Source organism: Pongo abelii, chromosome 1, assembly GCF_028885655.2.
Source record: "Pongo abelii isolate AG06213 chromosome 1, NHGRI_mPonAbe1-v2.0_pri, whole genome shotgun sequence".
NCBI classification, from domain to species: domain Eukaryota; kingdom Metazoa; phylum Chordata; class Mammalia; order Primates; family Hominidae; genus Pongo; species Pongo abelii.
The window spans coordinates 155,013,872-155,033,208 of NC_071985.2; the positions used below are offsets into that span (position 1 = coordinate 155,013,872).

Here is a 19,337-nt window from a genome sequence, read left to right on the forward strand (position 1 = left end):
TGAAATGTTTGTTTATAAATAATAGAACAGTTTAGGTTGAGATTGCCTTGTAATGTTGTGGGGGGTTTTTTTGTTTTATTTTTTGGGGCATAGCTTTGTGGTCACTGTCAGATACACTTTAATATGTCAGATTTTTATAGTTTGATAGGCTTTTCTCCCCCCAGTCTTCAGTTCCTGAGGTGGAAGCATCATTAGCCTTTAGCATGTGATATTTTGCTAGTAATGGACCTAAAGTACTTTGTCTTGTATCATTCTAGTGTGCTTAACATACATTAAGGTCAGTGATTTGTTAAGAATCAGATAACTATTTTAATGTCTGTGCATCTTTTGAATGTGAAGAGAATGAAGTATCGTTTCTTTTTTAGATTACTGAGTTTGGGTTGAATTTTGGCAGTTTTGGTTCAAATGATAAACCATACCTTCAGATATTTCAATAAATGTTTATATTGTTATTTATTCTTGTTTGGGAGGGGAGAAGCTTTGTACTTAATTGGCAAAAAATTAAAAGACACTTAATTTTGCAGATCAACCAGATGCTAAGAAAGTTGCTCCTCAAAATGACTGTAAGTATTCCTTTTAAACTGGGTCAAAAGCTAAAGTAACAATTTCAGTGTTAAGATTTTGTTCATATTATTGGGTATCTTTGAAGTTAGTTGGTTTATGAGTATTTTGGATCAGCTAGCCTGAATTTCTTTGTAAATATATACCTTTTTCTCCTATTTTACAATCTGTCCCATTAATTGTGGCCAGGTATATATAAGGATTGGTTGCTGAATTATTTTACATATTTAACAGCTCCAATTCTTGATTTATACTTGTACAGCTTGAAAAAAGGAAATTATTTTGTTCTGTGCCATTGCTAATATAATGTCTTCCCTTTCATTGGCTCTCTTGCCCCTGTCAGTGCCAATATAAATATTCTGTAAAAAATTTGACTCTCTTCAAGATGTTGTCTGTGCATTAGGGAGAGATTTTTCAATGTTTAATATGATTGTGTTGTTAAATATATAAGTAAATTGAAATTTTGAATTTTCGTTTTATTTTTATTTAATTTTTTGATAGCTTTTGGAACACAGTTACCACCGATGCATCAGCAGCAAAGGTATAGTCAAAAGATTTTCAAAAAGTACTCTGCAAGTTTTGGTTGAGCTGTATGTAAAAACACAACCACATTGATGTATATTGAATATGTGTCTGTGTATTTTTTGGTGTACCTAGTTCATGTCACTCCCCTTGGGAAGGTACCATAAAGTGATGATTTTTCTTTTGAGTGAGAAAAATTTGTGATTTGGAGAGATAGGTGGAATTAACCACATTTTAGAAGAACGGGTGAATTAAAGTAACTGTTAAGATGACGTTCTCTAAACTCCACTCCAACTTCTTTACAGTTCATGCCTTCAGACTGTTCCATTCATCATCCCTTCTTCACTTGATGTGTCATCTTAAAATTCTTAATTTAACTACTCAAGTAATAAGACCATATTTTTTGACATGAGTCTGAGCCTAGAACCTTAGTTTAAGCCATTGGGAGACATTAGACTTCCATTTTTATTAATAGATTATCTTTTATTTGTAAACAAAGTATCTTTCATTGAAGGAAAATAGTGCTTTCTGTTATTTCTTAGCAGATCTGTAATGACAGAAGAATACAAAGTTCCAGATGGAATGGTTGGATTCAGTAAGTAACTTGATTTTTAAAGTTTTGAAAACATGATCAAAACGTACTTTAGGATCTTTCAACCAAAAAAAAAAAAATTTTTTTTTTTCTAACTAGTAATTGGCAGAGGAGGTGAACAGATCTCACGCATACAACAGGAATCTGGATGCAAAATACAGATAGCTCCTGGTAATGTTATATTCTCATGGTATTTTCAGTGTGACTAGAAAACTAGCTTTTTTTTTTTTTTTTTTTAAGGTTTCTAGTAACAATAATGCTACCTTTAATCTTTTGACCTGAAGTTTTCTTTTTGTTTTAAATTGTAGACAGTGGTGGCCTTCCAGAAAGGTCCTGTATGTTAACTGGAACACCTGAATCTGTCCAGTAAGTTTGAAAAATCTTAAAAATCTACTTAAGTAACAACAGCAGAACTCTTTGAATTTTGTCTCTTCTCTTTGTTACTGCTTTATTTACACTATTGTTTCGCTGCCACCTTCCCTCAAAGTCCTCTAACTCCTTGGAAGTTTATGCCTCATGCCTTTCTCAGGTAGGGTTCATCATCTGAATCATTAAACACAGAAAATGGTTAAAACAACTTCATATCTACTCCATTCTCTACTTGTAAAGCCAAGTGTAGCCTGGAGAAGAATGCACAGTCAGGTTAACTGGTGACACCTAAAACTCAGACATTAAGCTCAAATGGACTGTTGTGTTGCCTGCATTTCCCTAGTTCCATTCACTTTTCCACTCCTCTCCAAGGCTCTTTAATACTGTATTTCCCCACCTCCAAATCTTCAGCATCTAACCCCACCTGTCTCCCACTTAAGCTTATTTACTGAGAAAATGGAAGCAAATGATAAGAAGCTTTTCTTTTTCCCTACCACTAAACCTACCAGCCTTCATTTTTCCTCTGTTCACATAGTACTCAGGTAATTGCTTTCCTTTATGTTCATGTGCCTAAAGCCAGCCCTTTCTTCCTACTGAAGGTTCAGCCTGCAGTTGTACTTTCTTCTGCATTATTAGTTCCCCCTCTTTACTAGATTTTTTCTTTTCTTTTCTTTTCGTTTTTTTTGAGACGAAGTCTTGCTCTGTTGCCAGGCTGGAGTGCAGGGGCACGATCTCGGCTCACTATAACCTCTGCCTCCTGAGTAGCTGGGACTACAGGTGCATGCCACCACACCCAGCTAATTTTTGTATTTTTTTAGTAGAGACAGGGTTTCACCCTGTTGGCCGGGATGGTCTCGATCTCTTGACCTCGTGATCCACCCACCTCGGCCTCCCAAAGTCCTGGGATTACAGGCGTGAGCCACTTCCCCCCAGCCTGATTTTCTTTATAGCACTTTCCAAATAATGTGTTATTCATTTGACGTGTTATTTTTACTTATTTAATGAAATGAAGCCACTCTAGCAGGAACCCTGTTTCTTTGAGTGCTATTACCCCATTACCTAGAATAGCACCTGCACATAGTTGATACTTAAATATTTGTTGAATGAATAATTGTAGCATATGAGTAAGCAAAATGGTAGTTTAAAAATGTAAATAAATCATTTAGTTCTTGGAAGAATCAGTTTAATTCTGAGATAACTTTAGCATTAGAGTTCTTTCTTGGAAATTTTGGACTGTTCTTAAAAATAAAAATTGTATATCTAGAAAATTTTTTTGCATAATCTCTCAATCTTTGACCCTTGATGGCGTTTTCTTTCAGTTAAAAGTAAAAGCATTGTTAAAGTTAGCATCAAGGCACCTAATCCTGAACTGGGATAGGAGGAGTACTTGGTTATATCGTTTTATATTTCTCTATTTGAATAAGCTTGGGTATGCTACAGCTTACTATTTAAATATTAATTTGTTAACAGGTCAGCAAAACGGTTACTGGACCAGATTGTTGAAAAAGGAAGACCAGCTCCTGGCTTCCATCATGGCGATGGACCGGGAAATGCAGTTCAAGAAATCATGATTCCAGCTAGCAAGGCAGGATTAGTCATTGGAAAGGGGGGAGAAACTATTAAACAGCTTCAGGTATTGTTAATTTTGTGAAATGGCTACTTTTGATCTGTTTTGATGCCCATTTTTGTCCACTCCCTTTTGTTAATATATATTATTTCTATGATTATAACAGGAACGGGCTGGAGTTAAAATGGTTATGATTCAAGACGGGCCGCAAAACACTGGTGCTGACAAACCTCTTAGGATTACAGGAGACCCATATAAAGTTCAAGTAAACTTAACTTTATACTTAAGAAAGAGTGGGTTGAATGGGGTTGGGCAAAATATGCATGAATAATTAAAATGTTTTGAGACATGCTTTCTAAATTAGCTAACTTTTTCTGCTTTAGCAAGCCAAGGAAATGGTGTTAGAGTTAATTCGTGATCAAGGCGGTTTCAGAGAAGTTCGGAATGAGTATGGGTCAAGAATAGGAGGAAATGAAGGGATAGATGTAAGTAAAAATACCCATTCAGAAATGGTTGTATGCTAATTCATAAATATAATAGTGTTTTCTGTTTTGTGTTAAGTAGCTCTAATATTGTTATCCTTTGATTTCACCTTTATACTTTAGAATACAGAATTCTATATTTTATATCTTGTTACCCTATTTACTATAAATATAGAATTATATCTAATTTTATGATTTGAGGCAGATTTTCAGGAAATGGCCCTTTTTAAAAATACTTTTTTTTACTTTAAACCCTGAGAAGCTAGCTTTCTTAATGCTTAGTCTTTTTTACATAAGGTCCCCATTCCAAGATTTGCTGTTGGCATTGTAATAGGAAGAAATGGAGAGATGATCAAAAAAATACAAAATGATGCTGGTGTTCGCATTCAGTTTAAGCCAGGTGAGTACATATAATAATCTTGTAAGTGTTGGCAGCAGTGAGTTTTGACATACGTTTATTGTTTAATTAATTTTGTTTCTTTGTTTTGAAGATGATGGGACAACACCGGAGAGGATAGCACAAATAACAGGACCTCCAGACCGATGTCAACATGCTGCAGAAATTATTACAGACCTTCTTCGAAGTGTTCAGGTTTGATAGAAAGTTAACATTTTCATTTTTTGTTTTTATGGAAAAGTATTTTCCTTCATGAAATCTGAAGTTTCCTCTGTATCAGAGTCTGCTTGATATGCTTTATTAATAGAGAAAGTTTAAATTGTTTTAAGGTAAAGATCTTGGAGCAGGAAGAACTACTACCTTAAGTGCTACCTTATTTACTCTTGTATTTAAAAAGTGTTATCATTTATGATCATTAGGGCCAGTTCATCTCTACATTTCTGATTCAGGTATATGAGAGCTAGGAAGAATAAACGTAATAATTTTATCATGAAACAAGTATTTCTGTGCTGACTCTTTGTTCTTGTCTTTCCCTCTCTATAGGCTGGTAATCCTGGTGGACCTGGACCTGGTGGTCGAGGAAGAGGTAGAGGTCAAGGCAACTGGAACATGGGACCACCTGGTGGACTACAGGAATTTAATTTTATTGTGCCAACTGGGAAAACTGGATTAATAATAGGAAAAGGCAATGTATTTTAAACTCTTAATGTTTTAACACATTATTCATTTTTCTGGACACTTTCTGTTGCTGTCGTAAACAAGTGGCAATGCTTTTTCTTTGACTGTATTTTAGTAGAAAAGCATTCTTAATATGTAACAAGTAAAACATAAATGAGGGATCTCATGTATATTTATAAAAAGAGCAGGATTTTAATCTTACTAGCTTCTAGAGAAAGCAAACTAAGAGATAATTATTAGCATAAGAAATGTCTTTTGACCCAAAAAGTGGTTTGAGTGTTTTTGTTTGTGCGTTTTGGTTTTTCCCGACTCATATTTTAAAAATTCGAATGTTTATAAGTGTATTAGTTTATATTTACACTGCTTTTAAAAGCAGTTTATTCAAATATTTTATTATAATCACATTAAGATTATGTTTAAACATACTAAGTAAATGTAAATGTATTTTAAGAGAAGCATGAAATGCTTCCTAAAATTTGATTTTCAGTGTAGAATATTAAATGAAAAATCTTAATACAATATTGTCAGTTAGGATACTGACCAAACCATATTTTTAATGGCACATTTAATTGTGACCATTTTCTTCTAAACAGCTCCTAGTACACCGTTGAAACCTTTAGAGAAATTACTGTCTTTTGATTTTAGGAGGTGAAACCATAAAAAGCATAAGCCAACAGTCTGGTGCAAGAATAGAGCTTCAGAGAAATCCTCCACCAAATGCAGATCCAAATATGAAGTTATTTACAATTCGTGGCACTCCACAACAGATAGACTATGCTCGGCAACTCATAGAAGAAAAGATTGGTGTGAGTATGCTTTAAACTTTTAATTTTTAGTGTAGACCCTTAGACTGTACTTAAATTAAGACGTTTATTCAAATACATCAAAGGAAAATGTATCATTACTAGTCTGCATTTATAGATTTCATGATACATATAATAGATACAACATGAAGATTTTCCAGCAATGAAAATAACCTAATTAAATGTGTAGTTACAGGTTTTGAGAACAACCTTACATTTGGGTGTGGCTAGATAAGAGGAGGGTAATGTTACCTGCAGGCATGATATTAGTGTTGGTGCAGGATTGTGGAATATACTTGAAGGACATAGTTAACCAGGAATTCATTATTTATTAAGATTTTACTCTACTGAACCCCAGCGAGGCAGACAAGATTTGCAGATACATCTCCCGCTCTACAGTAGAAATTCATAAATCCTAGCTTTTGGACTGGCTCACAGATCATCTGGGGGTATTAAAATGTAGACTATTTGGGTGCTTCCCACTCCAGCACATAATATACAGAGACACACCTGACTCAAAATGTCTGGGATAGGGCCCAGCATCTAATTTTACATAGATGTTTGGGTGATTCTGGTGCACAGACAAATTTGGAAATTTTTTCTCCAGAAAAGTTTTCTGTTAGAACAAAAAAGTATGAAACACTTTGACTGCTTTTTTGTAAATGTGGCAGACAGAGTTTTACTGGAGTTTTTAACACAAAGTGTGCAGGTAGCATCTTAAATTATTAGAATTTCCTAGGAGAAATTATTTTTGGTGTTTGCCATACTGTGAATGGGGTGCATGCAAAACAAGGTTGACACTGTTTCTGTCTACTTGGGAAGACAAAAATAGATGTACAAAAGATGCTTAAGGAACATCTTACAAAATGTACACAAACATTGTAAATTCTGTTGTATGGATAGTTTAATTGTTCAAAAAATGAAGAGGATGTTTGTGGAGTAATGATAGAGGTTGATGCCATGGCAAAAAAATGAGTAGCACATCTTGGTTTTTGATTTTACAGTATTAGCCTCACATGCATGGATCAGGATTTCTGTTGGATTCATGGAAAAACAAGATAGATTGTTTTGGAGAAGCAATTTGGTGTGGTGATTAAGAGCATGGACTCTGTCATCGGGTTGCCTGAGTTCAGAATTCTGTAAATCATTTACTGGTTCTGTGACCTTGGAGAAGTTACTCAGGCTTTTCTGTGCCTTGGTTGCCTCCTGTAAAATGAGGATAATAGTATCTACTTCATAGAGTTGTAGGGATTAAATGAATGTTGATGTGTGATTAAAAGAATGCCTGGCACATAACCCTAAAAAATATTGCTACTTTTTCAGTATTATTTTTACTACTTGGAAAGAATAGGTCATGGATAGTAAGTGAGAGATGACAGCAATTGGAGATTTAAAGAGACAAGTTAATAAAAAGAACTTTAAAGGTCATGAAGTTTTGTTTCCCTGTTTTGCAGTGAGAAATTTACAACAAAATATAGTGTTAGCATTTTGTCCAACATGTCACCTGGTTGTGTTAACTACTCAGAAGGAGCATTTTAAGACAGTTAAGTGTAATGTCTTTGTTGGCTTAACAAAACAGAAATCAGTTAAGCGTTATTAATGATGTGGCATGCGTGCATGATAAGGATATAAAATATCCTGATTTGTTGAAGGAATTAAAAAGGGAATTTTTGTGCTATTAAACATTATGATACATGAAAGGCCAAAAAAGATAAATTATTGATCTGAATGGGGTTTCAGTGACAGAATTAGGTTGTGACGTGGATTTTAGTTCATAGTGAAACAACTAGCTATTAACGTTATCAGTGAAATGATCAGAAGACAATTGATGATACAGGACCCAAGCAGTTTGGGAATATATTGTCAAGATGGTTGTCTCATGTTAGGCGAGTAGATATAGAGAGAAGAGCTGAAGATAAGGACCTGATTTCTGTGATTAAGATGGAAAAAGATAGTAAAAGTAAGAACTATAAAAGGAAAGGGAACTACTGCTGTCTGCAAACAAGCTAAAGGAAATTTAATTGCTAATTTAAATTTAATTTAAATTGCATTTAATTGCTACTGCTATTGATTTTAGTGAATTTTACATGTCTCATTATTATGGCAGATGAAATAGTTTTTGCAAAATGAATAAGGAAAGGAAGGAAAGCCTAAAATTTGTTGTTTGTGACTATAAGAGGGTAGAAATGGACGATTATTTGGCCATAGAGTTGTTTAACCATTACTGTGTCTTTCTGGTTTTTTTATGTCATCCTTTTTTTTTGTAGGGCCCAGTAAATCCTTTAGGGCCACCTGTACCCCATGGGCCCCATGGTGTCCCAGGCCCCCATGGACCTCCTGGGCCTCCAGGGCCTGGAACTCCAATGGGACCATACAACCCTGCACCTTATAATCCTGGACCACCAGGCCCGGCTCCTCAGTAAGTATTGGGTTTAGTTCTGGGCTTTCCCCAAAGATTCTAGTTTTGGGACTGTATTTTTATACTCATTTTTCTTTTCAGTGGTCCTCCAGCCCCATACGCTCCCCAGGGATGGGGAAATGCATATCCACACTGGCAGCAGCAGGCTCCTCCTGATCCAGGTAGAAGATGCTTATTATTTGTGTGTTATCTGTATTGTTTTCCACTCCTGTTACATTATTAAATTTTCTAGTGTTGATTCTACATTTGTTTGCATCACCTTCACTCACTTTACTCTTTCAACAGTGTTAGGCACTGCCTCTACCCCAGTGTATAGGACCGACACGAATATGAGCTCTGCTTTTATGGAACTTCTTTCTACTTGCCTTCGGCTTATGAGTTGATACAGTAGAATGATAAAAGCTAAAAGCTTCAGGAAAGAGCACAGTGTTATAGGTTTTGGATACCAGTGCTGTCAAATGTGTAGTATGTTAATTGTGACATTATCTGTGGAAAAATAGTTTTTACTTATTTAGAAAATTATGTGATAGGGGCTGGGCACTGAGGCTCATGTCTGTAATCCCACCTATTTAGAAGTCTGAGGCTGAGGCTTGAGACCAGCCTAGGCAACATGGCAAGACCCATCTCTAAAAAAATTTGTTTTAAATAAGCCGGGCAGGGTGGTATGTGCCTGTACTTCTAGCTGCTCAGAAGGCTGAGGTGGGAGGATTGCTTGAGCCTAGAAGTTCTAGATTGTATTGAGCTATGGGCGCACCATTGCACTCCCCTGGGCAACAGAATGGGATCCCATCTCTTAAAAAATTATGTATATATGTAACAGTATATATAAATATATATATATATGTAAAAAAAACAGTCTAACAGAGTGTTAAGTATTGGGGCATTAAACTTCCAAATTGTCAAATAAGATATCTGTTCTAGTACTCCTCATATGACAACTTCATGTGAGTAAAAATCAGGCCTGTATTTAATAACTGCATGCTAAAACCCAAATACGTTTAATTATTTTCTATATTTAGATTTATTTATTATATCCTATTCTATTCTGGCATCTTTCCATACCCTGTAGTTTGCTTTCCATCTTAGTCAAAGAGTCATTCTTTGAAGCCAATTAACATTTATTTATGATCCTTTTTTCTCACCTGCTACCTACCTTTTAGGCCTCTTTCACTCGAGTAGTTTCAAGGAAAATATACTCAATTATGGATTACTTTCTACACATAATACATTTATCCCAAAAAAACTTGAAGTAATTTATGTAAATGAAATTGCTTGATTAACTTCGTAGGAAGTGTGCTGTTTGGAATATGACAACACAGCATGACAGTTACCAAGCATGACTTGAGTTGTGCTAGGATATAGGTATGCAAAGTTGGGGTTGTGTTCTATGGCAAAAGAATGCACTCCCAGCGTAAGCAACACTGATGGAAGGGGCTCACAGGGTACAGAATATAATACTCTAAACACTAATTTTTGGAGAATGAAAGGGCTTTTCTTTCCCTCTTGTTGGCGGATTGGGATGGTATAATTAATGGGATTGAAGAGTTTGAGTAGGTTAAAAGGCAGATTCATATTCGGTAACTTGGATCTGCCAGGATTGTATTTTTGAGCACTACTGGGTGGTTAGCATGATTGAGGAAAAATGATGGGAATAAGAAGTGGAAGTGGTCTTTATATCACAAGTTAAATTTCTCACTTGGAGTAGTAGTGAAGTCACTACTGTAAAAGCTGGTCAGTATGTGGTTGCAGCATGGCCTTTGGGCAAGAAGTAACCCATTTAACTAAAACCAGCTGGTTGGCCCCACTCAGATTTATCAAAGAGTTACTGGGTCCCTGGGGGTGATATTGCTTATATTAGACTTAGAATAGCTTAATGTTTTAATATTATATGAACTAAAATGTTTCTTTAAAAAAAGAGTGGTCTGTTAATGGATTTATGTAGTGGTCAAGAATTTAGACTTCAGAGTCAAACCTATATCAGTCCTAGTCCTACAGCTTACTAATTGTGAGATGTCAAGCAAGTTTTTGAACTCCTCTAAGCCTCTGTTTTCTTATCTATAAATTGATTAATGAATGAATCTTGGGTTGAGTGAATATTTAGTAAATTCTTAGTACATACTAGTTATTTGTAACTGTGAGACTGGTTTTTTGGTATGGTTTTCACATTTGGGAGTAGAAATACCACTTCCTAAAGTCTGTTTTATCTCAAATTCTCTATCCAGGCATAGTGTAAAGTGAAGTACCTAGATTTCTTGATTAATATACAGATAATGGCCAGGTGCCATGGCTAAAACCTGTAACACTGGCACTTTGGAAGGCTGAGGCGGGCGGATCACTTGAGGTCAGGAGTTGGAGACCAGCCTGGCAAACATGGCGAAACCCTGTCTCTACTAAAAATACAAAAATTAGCTGGATGTGGTGGCGGGTACCTGTAATCCCAGCTACTTAGGAGGCTGAGACAGGAGAACTCGTTGAGAATTGCTCCACTGCCCTCCAGCCTGGGCAAGAGTGAGACACTTCATCTCAAAAAAAAAAATACAGATAATGACACTATTGAGATATGTAAACATCCAACATACAAAAGCAGTACATTGGGCAATTGAGAAAAGTTTGGAGGGTGTCCTAATAACACCTTACAATTACATTACCTTGCAATTTTCTTTTTCTAGAAATTCTTGCTTATTTTTCTCAAACTTGACTAACCTTTATTAAGCAGCTGAGAATTGCTTCTGTTCAGAATGAAGGCATAATAGAAAATTTAAAAGTTTTAATTGTATGATATTCCTAGTATAAAAGACAGGTCAAGTTTTTTCTGGTTTCTAGAAGATTGGGAGGTCTCAAACTGTTCGCACTTCAGTTGATGTGGGAGATGAGTGAGGGTCAGTTAAGTGTAGAGGAGACATAACATAGCTAAAAGCCGAGACACGGGCATAGTGATTTCTGAAAAGTACAAGCACTGTGTTGTGGCTGGAGCTTGGGTGTTGAAGAGATACAACCGAAGGGAGAGATGAGGCTGAAATGGAAAGGATAAGCCAGGGGATTCAGGCTGTTAAAGATATTGAATGATAGGCTGTGCTTAAGCTTTGAACATCCTGAAGATTGTAGAGAATGAAGAATTTCAAGTAGGATGACATCAAGTTTATAACATTCAATGTGAAATAGGATGAAATGTGGCTAATCTTTTTTAAGATTTTTATATTTTCTCTTCATTGAAAATAAGGACAAAGTTCATTGTTCTAAAATAATTGTTTCTTTCTTATACAGGTTAGTCCCTAGAAATGTTTTTCTTTAGTCATCTTCTAGATAGAGCTGTTTGTGCTTGAGGCGAAACCAATTTAGGAAAAAACAAGGGCACAGGATGGTTTGAGACAGAGCGTTGGATTTGGAGCCAAAAGACCTTTATTCATAATCCCAGTTATGCCACTCAGTAGTTTTTAACCTAGGAAAGTCACTTGGTCTCTGAGACTTGGTTTTCTTTAATAAAAGCTCATGGTGACAACAAAAATAATAGAAAATTTAAAAGTTTTCATATACTTTTTTTAATGTTCTAGTTAATTTTGGGGGCTGTATATTTGCCAGAGAACTGGGGGTGGGGGTGTGTGGGGGGGGGGGTGTGCGTGTGTGTATGTGTGTGAGAGAGAATTATAGACTTCACATGCAAACCTTGAACTTTTATTTATTTTAGCTAAGGCAGGAACGGATCCAAATTCTGCAGCTTGGGCTGCTTATTATGCTCACTATTATCAACAGCAAGCACAGCCACCACCAGCAGCCCCTGCAGGTGCACCAACTACAACTCAAACTAATGGACAAGGTAACTAAAGAACTTATTGTATGTGAAAGCCAAAACTTGTGCTTGGAATTATATATGAAGTACATCACTGTATAATACCTAAAATTTCTGACATTATTTAGTTATAATTTAAGCAGACTTTTCCTTTTTTAAATTGTTACTTTGAAATAGTTTCAAACTTTCATAAAAGTTGTAAGAAGAATACCAGGAGCACCCAGATAGCCCAGCTGTTAATGTTTTATTCCCTTGTTTACTCTGTTACCATCTATATCATACATGTGTATCTGTGTGTATTTATTTTAAATATCCATTATAATTAGTTCTGAAGGAAACTAATTATATCCAGCATAATTAGTTCTGAAAGAAATCATTGAAGACTAAACTGTAGACATGATGTCCTGTTGGGTACTTCTTCAAAAATACATAACCATCATACAGCCCTCCAAATCAGTAAGTCAACATTGATATATTAAGTTCTTTATATCATTATGGATTTCTGATTTTTGCAATAGATTATATTTTTAAAGTATTTTTATAATTTTGATAATCAGATTATCCTGGATTTGGCCAGTCAGGGAGTATATTCAGGATGGTGCCTATATCCTTTTGAAATACCTGTCATTCTTTTAAGCACTTCCATATTGTCTGGCATAGTAAGATTGTTATTTTGTGCTTTCTGGGCTCTAGCCCTTGAGTCAGCTATTTCTTCAAGGAGCTCTGATTCCTTTTAGTAGAGTATGGTAGTTAGAAACGAGACTTGAGTATGCTTGTTGCTACTGAGGTGTAATTGCTTCTAGCTTCTTTCAACAGGCAGAACTAGGAAATATATTTACATACATGCGTACCTACATACACATACCAAAAAACACATAAACGTTGATATATGTATATATTTTTAAAAACTATGTTCATAGCACCACATCCATTTCAGCATTTTGGAGTTTTCAAGCCTTTTCCTTTTTTGTACTTGTTTACAAATGGTGAGAAACCTGGTATCCTCAGTGTATTTCCTTATTTGACATACATTTACTTATATGGTCAACATAACCAGTCTTCCAAACAAGTTGGATTTCTTTTCTGTCCACCACCTCTGTACCCCCAGTACCTTCTATCTTAGGCACTGGTAGGGATGCCACCACCACATAGTACCTCCCTCCTACCCTCACTGTCACATTGCAGGCCCCTGCCAGCTCCTACACCCAAGGAAACGGCCAAAATTGCCTTTTAAAAACTTTAATTCTGTTTTTTGTTTTGTTTTGCTTGAACAAGGAGATCAGCAGAATCCAGCCCCAGCTGGACAGGTTGATTATACCAAGGCTTGGGAAGAGTACTACAAGAAAATGGGTATGTTTTATACATTTCTTGAAAATACATACTTAATTGAAACACAAATTATTCTCTTCAGGAAGAGAATAATTGAATAAAATCATTGGACTTGTAAACATATCAAGACAGTTGTAAATTATAATTTTTAAATTTGTGGTTATATGGCAAGGAAATATTTTTTTCTAATTGCATTTGTCAACCAGTTATTAATTGAAACTAGAAATGTCCTTACTGGTACATACAATATTAACATTACTATACTTTTGACAATGACAGTTATATATATTATCAGTCTAAATGACATAAGGTTAAATTTTAATGTGTCAGGTGAAAATTGTGTGTGATACCATTATTTTTGCTGCAAGATAAGCAGGTAAGAAGTAATCTGCAGTGACGGAAAGTAACTAAGTGATGGAACCAGAATCTGGCTTCCAAGAGGGTCTGAGTCCCAAGCTTGTCTCCCAAATTTGTCTCTTTAGGGACCATTTGGAACCTGATACTATACTTCTGGACAAATCACTATGTTTCAGCTGCTTTTGCTCTTAGTCATTTAAAATTATTACATACCACAGCTAGATGTCACAAATGAAAGCTAAATTGGTAAGCTTGGTTATCCTTCACTAGCAGAAAAAGAATCTATAGGTGGAAGAGTTTTGTCATAAGAGAACGGTCTACTTGGGATTTTCAATGTAAATTTCAATGTTTTCTTTGCCAAAGAATGTTTCTCATTCTCCACAGAAAGAAAAATTTCCAGAAAGGTGATGATTTTAATCTTCTAGATGTAAAATTACATATACCTGATGATAAAGTTGTTTTGCACAACTGGTTTCTTTTTAAAGAAAGAATTGTTTTTCCTCTTAGAATGGCTTCCTAGGAGAGTCATGTTCCGTCTATTTCTGAGGCTTTAACAGATTAATTTATGTTTTTGTGACCTAGCTTAGGCAGATCTACAGTAGCTACAATTTGGCAAAAAGAAACTTTTAACTTAAAAACAGCATACTCTGATTAAGGTTGGTTACATAATTTATTTTCTGAACTGGGATCCTTTTTAGAATGAATAGGGATGCTATTAATAATCATGCCCTGACAGCATTGTGGTCAGGACATGTAATCAACTTAACTTTAATTAAATAGCATCGCCATTTTAAAAGACTTGAGCATGAGCCACGTGCGGTGGCACACACTTATAGTCCCAGCTGCTTGGGAGGCTAAGGTGGAAGGATTCCTTGAACACAGGAGATTGAGGCCAGCCTTGGCATCATAGTGAGACCTGGTCACGTGTTCGGGTTAAAAATCACTAACTTCAACTTCTATTTTCTCAATGGGTAATGTCCCCTAGATAGGGCCCCTAGTTATTATTAAGTAGGTAAAAATAAAGGCTTGTTAATGGATTTAGGTAATTACTGAGGAATGAGTTTGGCTTCTGTGCTTTATTTTGCCTTATTGATTATTTGTAATATGGCCATTAATACATTTACTGTTTAGTCTTTTTTGCTTTACTTTTTTATGTTTTACTCAAAATGAGTGGGTGGGTTGAATTCTAATTTTTATTGTTAAGAGAAGAAGTTTTACCTTGTCATTAATTTTTCATTTTTTTACCATTTCCCTGCCAGTTAGAGATACTATACTATACTGTGTTGAATCCTCTGTAGGAAAACATGGCATAGAAATAATTAAATAATAATTAGATATTAAATAATAATGCTGTATGACTAAAGAACCTCCTTACCCCACCTTTTCTGTTGTTTTTCTGTAGTACCACAATAATCACCTGTTAATTTTATTTATTTGAGAGGGAGTCTTACTCTCTCGCCCAGGCTGGAGTGCAGTGGCGCAATCTCAGCTCACTGCAACCTCTGCCTCCCAGGTTCAAGTGATTCTCCTGCCTCAGCCTCCCAAGTAGCTGGGATTACAGGTGCCTGCTACCACGTCTGGCTAATTTTTTGTATATTTAGTAGATACAAGGTTTCATCATGTTGGCCAGGCTGGTCTCGAACTCCTGACCTCAGGTGATCCACCCTCCTCAGCCTTCCAAAGTGTTGGGATTACGGGTGTGAGCCACTGCACCCAGCCTCACCTGTTAATTTTATGAGCAAAATAGATTAGTTGGGCAAGTCCTTCACATACGTATCTCCTTTTTTTTTTTTTTTTTTTAAGACGGAGTCTTGGTCTTATTCCCCAAGCAATGGCGCGATTTCGTCTCAGTGCAACCTCCGCTTCCTGGGTTCAAGTGATTCTCCTGCCTCAACTTCCCAAGTAGCTGGGATTACAGGCGCCCAACCACACCCAACTAATTTTTGTATTTTTAGTAGAGACGGGGTTTTACCATGTTGGCCAGGCTGGTCTCGAGCTCCTGACCTCAGGTGATCCACCCGCCTCGGCCTCCCAAAGTGTTGGGATTACAGGCGTGAGCCACTGCGCCTGGCCACATATGTGTATCTTAAAGGAAGTAATGCTAGGTATTTTAGTCAGGTGCTTGATGAGCATTTGTCATGATGATAGCTACAGAGTCAATTTGTCTTTTTCTATGAAAGTTCTTTTTGTAAATGATTAGTTGCTTAACTGCTTTAATTTCTTCTAGGTACCTTACCTGTCATCAGGATCTTTTTACCACAAATAAGAAACCTTAAAGCATAAAACTTGGTTCAGTCTTCACATTTCTTAAATGGAAGGAGAAAGGGAATAATAGGGAGATAGACATCTTTATCTCAAAGCCAACAGTTGTTGACTTTTCCAGTGGCAGGGGTATGATCCTAGGACTTCAGATTTCCTGATTCCTCATCCTAGTGCCCCTTTTGCCAAACTAGGCAGGCTTTCACAGCTTTTGGAGCCTAATTTAAGTTTTTCTTGTTAAGAACAGAAAACTCCATTCATAGATTTTAATTTGTCATTATTTGCTTATTTACTGAAAAAAAAAAAAACTATTGAAAACAGATGTGGGTTAAGTTTCCCAAAATTAGGTTTATATTTTAAAACAATTCTAAATTCCCAAGGATAACACCAAACTAAGAGGAAAAAAATTTTTTTTTTTTTTTTTTTTTGAGATGGAGTCTCCCTGTCGCCGAGGCTGAAGTGCAGTGGCACGATCTCGGCTCACTGCAGCATCCACCTCCCAGGTTGAAGCAATTCTTCTGCCTCAGCCTCTCAAGTAGAGAAAATCTTGATAAGATTTCAGAGAGTTATAAGGAATGGCAGTAAAGATGGGTATTTTTAAAGCTAGAATAGAGGGATTTTTTATAAGAGACCCTTAAGAGAACAAACAGAGTTTCAAAATAGGAGTAATTCTTGTTTGGAGAAGTGAAGACATTTGGGAAAAGTTTGACTTAAGGAAGGCCATTATGATAAGGACTGATGTGGTAGACTCTGAACCCTTAAGAATCTGGTACCTTAAGCCTAAAGGAGGGTAGAGTGAGGACTTGTGGGAAAGGTACAGGTATATGGGAAGACAACTGAGTGTGAAAATCTATTCATGCAAGGCTGGCTCTTAGGCTCTAATAGAATCTTATAAGCTAACTCTAGAGCAAGTCTTTTATCTTTGGGATGAAGGAAATTTAAGGCTAAACTTTATACATTATAATTATAAAACTATAATAAATATTAGATAATGTTCTATTGAAGTATAAACTCAACTATCTGGCATCAAACAGTAACTAAGCCATGATCACACCACTGCCACTGTGTTCTGGCCTAGGTGACAGAGCAAGACCCTGTCTCAAAACAAAAAAAATCCAGTAACTAAAGAGAGGAATAAGGGGAGCAAGGTAAGGCAGTACATGTCTGAAGGGGCAGGGAAAGAGTTCTTTCTCTACTTCCAACTGGGTAAAATAAATCACATTTGCCCTTTAGATTGGAAGAGTGAAATAAGCTTTTCTTGAACATCTTTTAAGATTGGAGTGTCAAATATTACCAACTTATTTACCAAGAATTTGGTTTTTCTTAAAGTCTAAAGTGTTTACTATTAGCTTTCCACAGGGATATAGGAGTTTGCAGAGGTTGTAGTTTTTTAAGGGAACATCGATGAATGTTCTTGATGCATATGCCTGTTTCTACCATCTTACATTGTTAATTTGCCTCTAAAATGAGTAATTCTTACAATGGGGTTTAAAACCTGAAGAATATTGATTGCTACCTTGATCATGTTTGGTTTCAAGTGTGCAGCCTGTAAGAGACAATGTGTGGTTTTATTGCTATTGTCACACCAGTTTTTTAAATATTGAAACCTGTTTCAGATTTGCTTGAATTGTGTCTTGTTAGAGTAAAATGTTAAACTTACTTCCTCTTTGAGAACAGTTATTTATAGAAGACAGGAAAATATGAGAATTTTTAATAGTATTTGAGAGTTCTCTGTTACCCAAGAAAAGAGAGTTTTTTTCAGGCATTTTTAAAGAATCATGAATCTTAAACTCTTTCATTCAGTTGCTTTGATTCTGTGACCTGTTTTACAATGGTGATAGACTGCTTTCTGAAACTATGAAATTGGTCTTGTTGGCAACATCCTACAAACATAAAAAGAGCTTCCTGTATGTCCATGCTCCAGTATTTTTGTCTATGGTAATTATTTCACAAAGCCAAGTGAGTTACAAACGAAATAAAATAGTGCTTAAGTAAAGAAACTGAATAGAACACATACTCTCTCTTCTCAATTTTTTATTTAGAAAATTATATACCTTCAGAAAATGGGGAAATCAGGCATCAGACACTCAGCTTCATCATTTTTTAAAAGTTTGCTGTATGTGCTTTATATGTATGTTTTTTCTGTATGAACCATTTCAAAGTAAGTTGTAGACAAGACAGTTTGCTCTAAAACTCAATGTCTGGGCACGGTGGTTGACGCCTCTAATCCCAGGACTTTGGGAGGCCAAGGCAGGTGGATCACTTGAGTCCAGGAGTTCAAGATCAGCCTGGACAACATGGCAAAACCCCATCTCTACAAAAAAAGAGAAAAATGTCAGCTAGGCATGGTGGGCCTGTAGTCCCAGCTACTCTAGAGGCTGAGGTGGGAGGATCACCTGAGCCCTGGGAGGTCGAGGCTGCAGTGAGCCATGATTGCACCACTGCACTCCAACCTGGGTGGCAGAGTGAGACCCTGTCTGAAAATAAATACCCTCAATATTATCACAAACATACAGACTATCTTTTGTTGTCTGTGTGTTTTGTTTAATTCAGAGTACATTCAAGATTCATGCGTTGCATTTCATTGCTATATTTCTTTAGTCTCTTAATTCAGCAGTCACCTCATTTGGAAAAAGACTTGATTGTGAAAGCTGAGTTTTATGTGTTTTCATTGATCTTGTTCTTTATTCTTTGTCAGGTTACTTTTAATAACATTGTGTTGTAATTGGAATAAATTATTAATACTTTTAACATCTATTACGTGTGTGTACATACACTTTATAGGTTACTAATCAGGAAAAAGTCTTGGTTAGGTCTTAATAAAGTCTTTAAATCATTGCCTTTAAGTAAAAGTTTTTCAAAAATGTTCTTTTTGTAATTCTGGAATCGAATCAAGATTATGCCTAAATCTTTACCTTCCTTAGCTAAAGCGGTGTGGATTTGGGGTTGATTTTGTTTTTTTACTAATAATGATGCTGTAGAACTAAAAGTTAACGATTAATTATAAGGCAAAAAGAAAAGAGCGTTCTTTTTTTTTTTTTTTTTCTAATTGCAGAGTAGTTTCCTGACGCTACTAATGAATATTTTAAATAAAACAAGAGTAATTCTGCCCCTCTGTGCTTTTGTCTTATAACCTGTACTTACAGTGGATGTAATTTTATATTAAAATTTAGGGAGTTTTTTTTAGGTCAACAAGGGCAGACACAAGATTATTC

At 35.9% G+C, this 19,337-nt stretch overlaps 2 protein-coding genes across 20 annotated transcripts in view; one reads left to right on the plus strand and one right to left on the minus strand.

Annotated features, from left to right (window-relative positions):
- FUBP1 (far upstream element binding protein 1) overlaps nucleotides 1-19,337 on the plus strand; it is a 34,994-nt gene that overhangs the window by 10,303 nt on the left and 5,354 nt on the right. For 8 of the 15 annotated variants that reach the window (XR_008514155.2, XR_008514139.2, XR_008514157.2 and 5 more), the window contains 16 exons: nucleotides 525-563; nucleotides 1,063-1,102; nucleotides 1,626-1,678; nucleotides 1,775-1,846; nucleotides 1,984-2,041; nucleotides 3,515-3,677; nucleotides 3,778-3,876; nucleotides 3,995-4,096; nucleotides 4,391-4,493; nucleotides 4,585-4,685; nucleotides 5,034-5,175; nucleotides 5,814-5,974; nucleotides 8,239-8,390; nucleotides 8,472-8,551; nucleotides 12,076-12,204; nucleotides 13,453-13,527. Coding sequence is in view for 8 of the 15 variants with exons in the window: in XM_054532804.2 (XP_054388779.1) it covers nucleotides 525-563; nucleotides 1,063-1,102; nucleotides 1,626-1,678; nucleotides 1,775-1,846; nucleotides 1,984-2,041; nucleotides 3,515-3,677; nucleotides 3,778-3,876; nucleotides 3,995-4,096; nucleotides 4,391-4,493; nucleotides 4,585-4,685; nucleotides 5,034-5,175; nucleotides 5,814-5,974; nucleotides 8,239-8,390; nucleotides 8,472-8,551; nucleotides 12,076-12,204; nucleotides 13,453-13,527 (1,569 nt within the window). In the remaining 7 variants the exon portion in view is untranslated. The remainder of the gene's footprint in view (nucleotides 1-524; nucleotides 564-1,062; nucleotides 1,103-1,625; nucleotides 1,679-1,774; nucleotides 1,847-1,983; nucleotides 2,042-3,514; nucleotides 3,678-3,777; nucleotides 3,877-3,994; nucleotides 4,097-4,390; nucleotides 4,494-4,584; nucleotides 4,686-5,033; nucleotides 5,176-5,813; nucleotides 5,975-8,238; nucleotides 8,391-8,471; nucleotides 8,552-12,075; nucleotides 12,205-13,452; nucleotides 13,528-19,337) is intronic. The other 7 variants (XR_008514143.2, XR_010135624.1, XR_008514159.2 and 4 more) reach the window with 1 other exon arrangement.
- Nucleotides 14,551-19,337, minus strand: part of NEXN (nexilin F-actin binding protein) — a 71,790-nt gene continuing 67,003 nt past the window's right edge. For all 5 annotated transcript variants that reach the window (XM_063711613.1, XM_063711606.1, XM_063711608.1 and 2 more), the window contains one exon: nucleotides 14,551-18,436. In XM_063711613.1, the coding sequence (XP_063567683.1) occupies nucleotides 18,279-18,436 (158 nt within the window). In that variant the 3' untranslated portion in view covers nucleotides 14,551-18,278. The remainder of the gene's footprint in view (nucleotides 18,437-19,337) is intronic.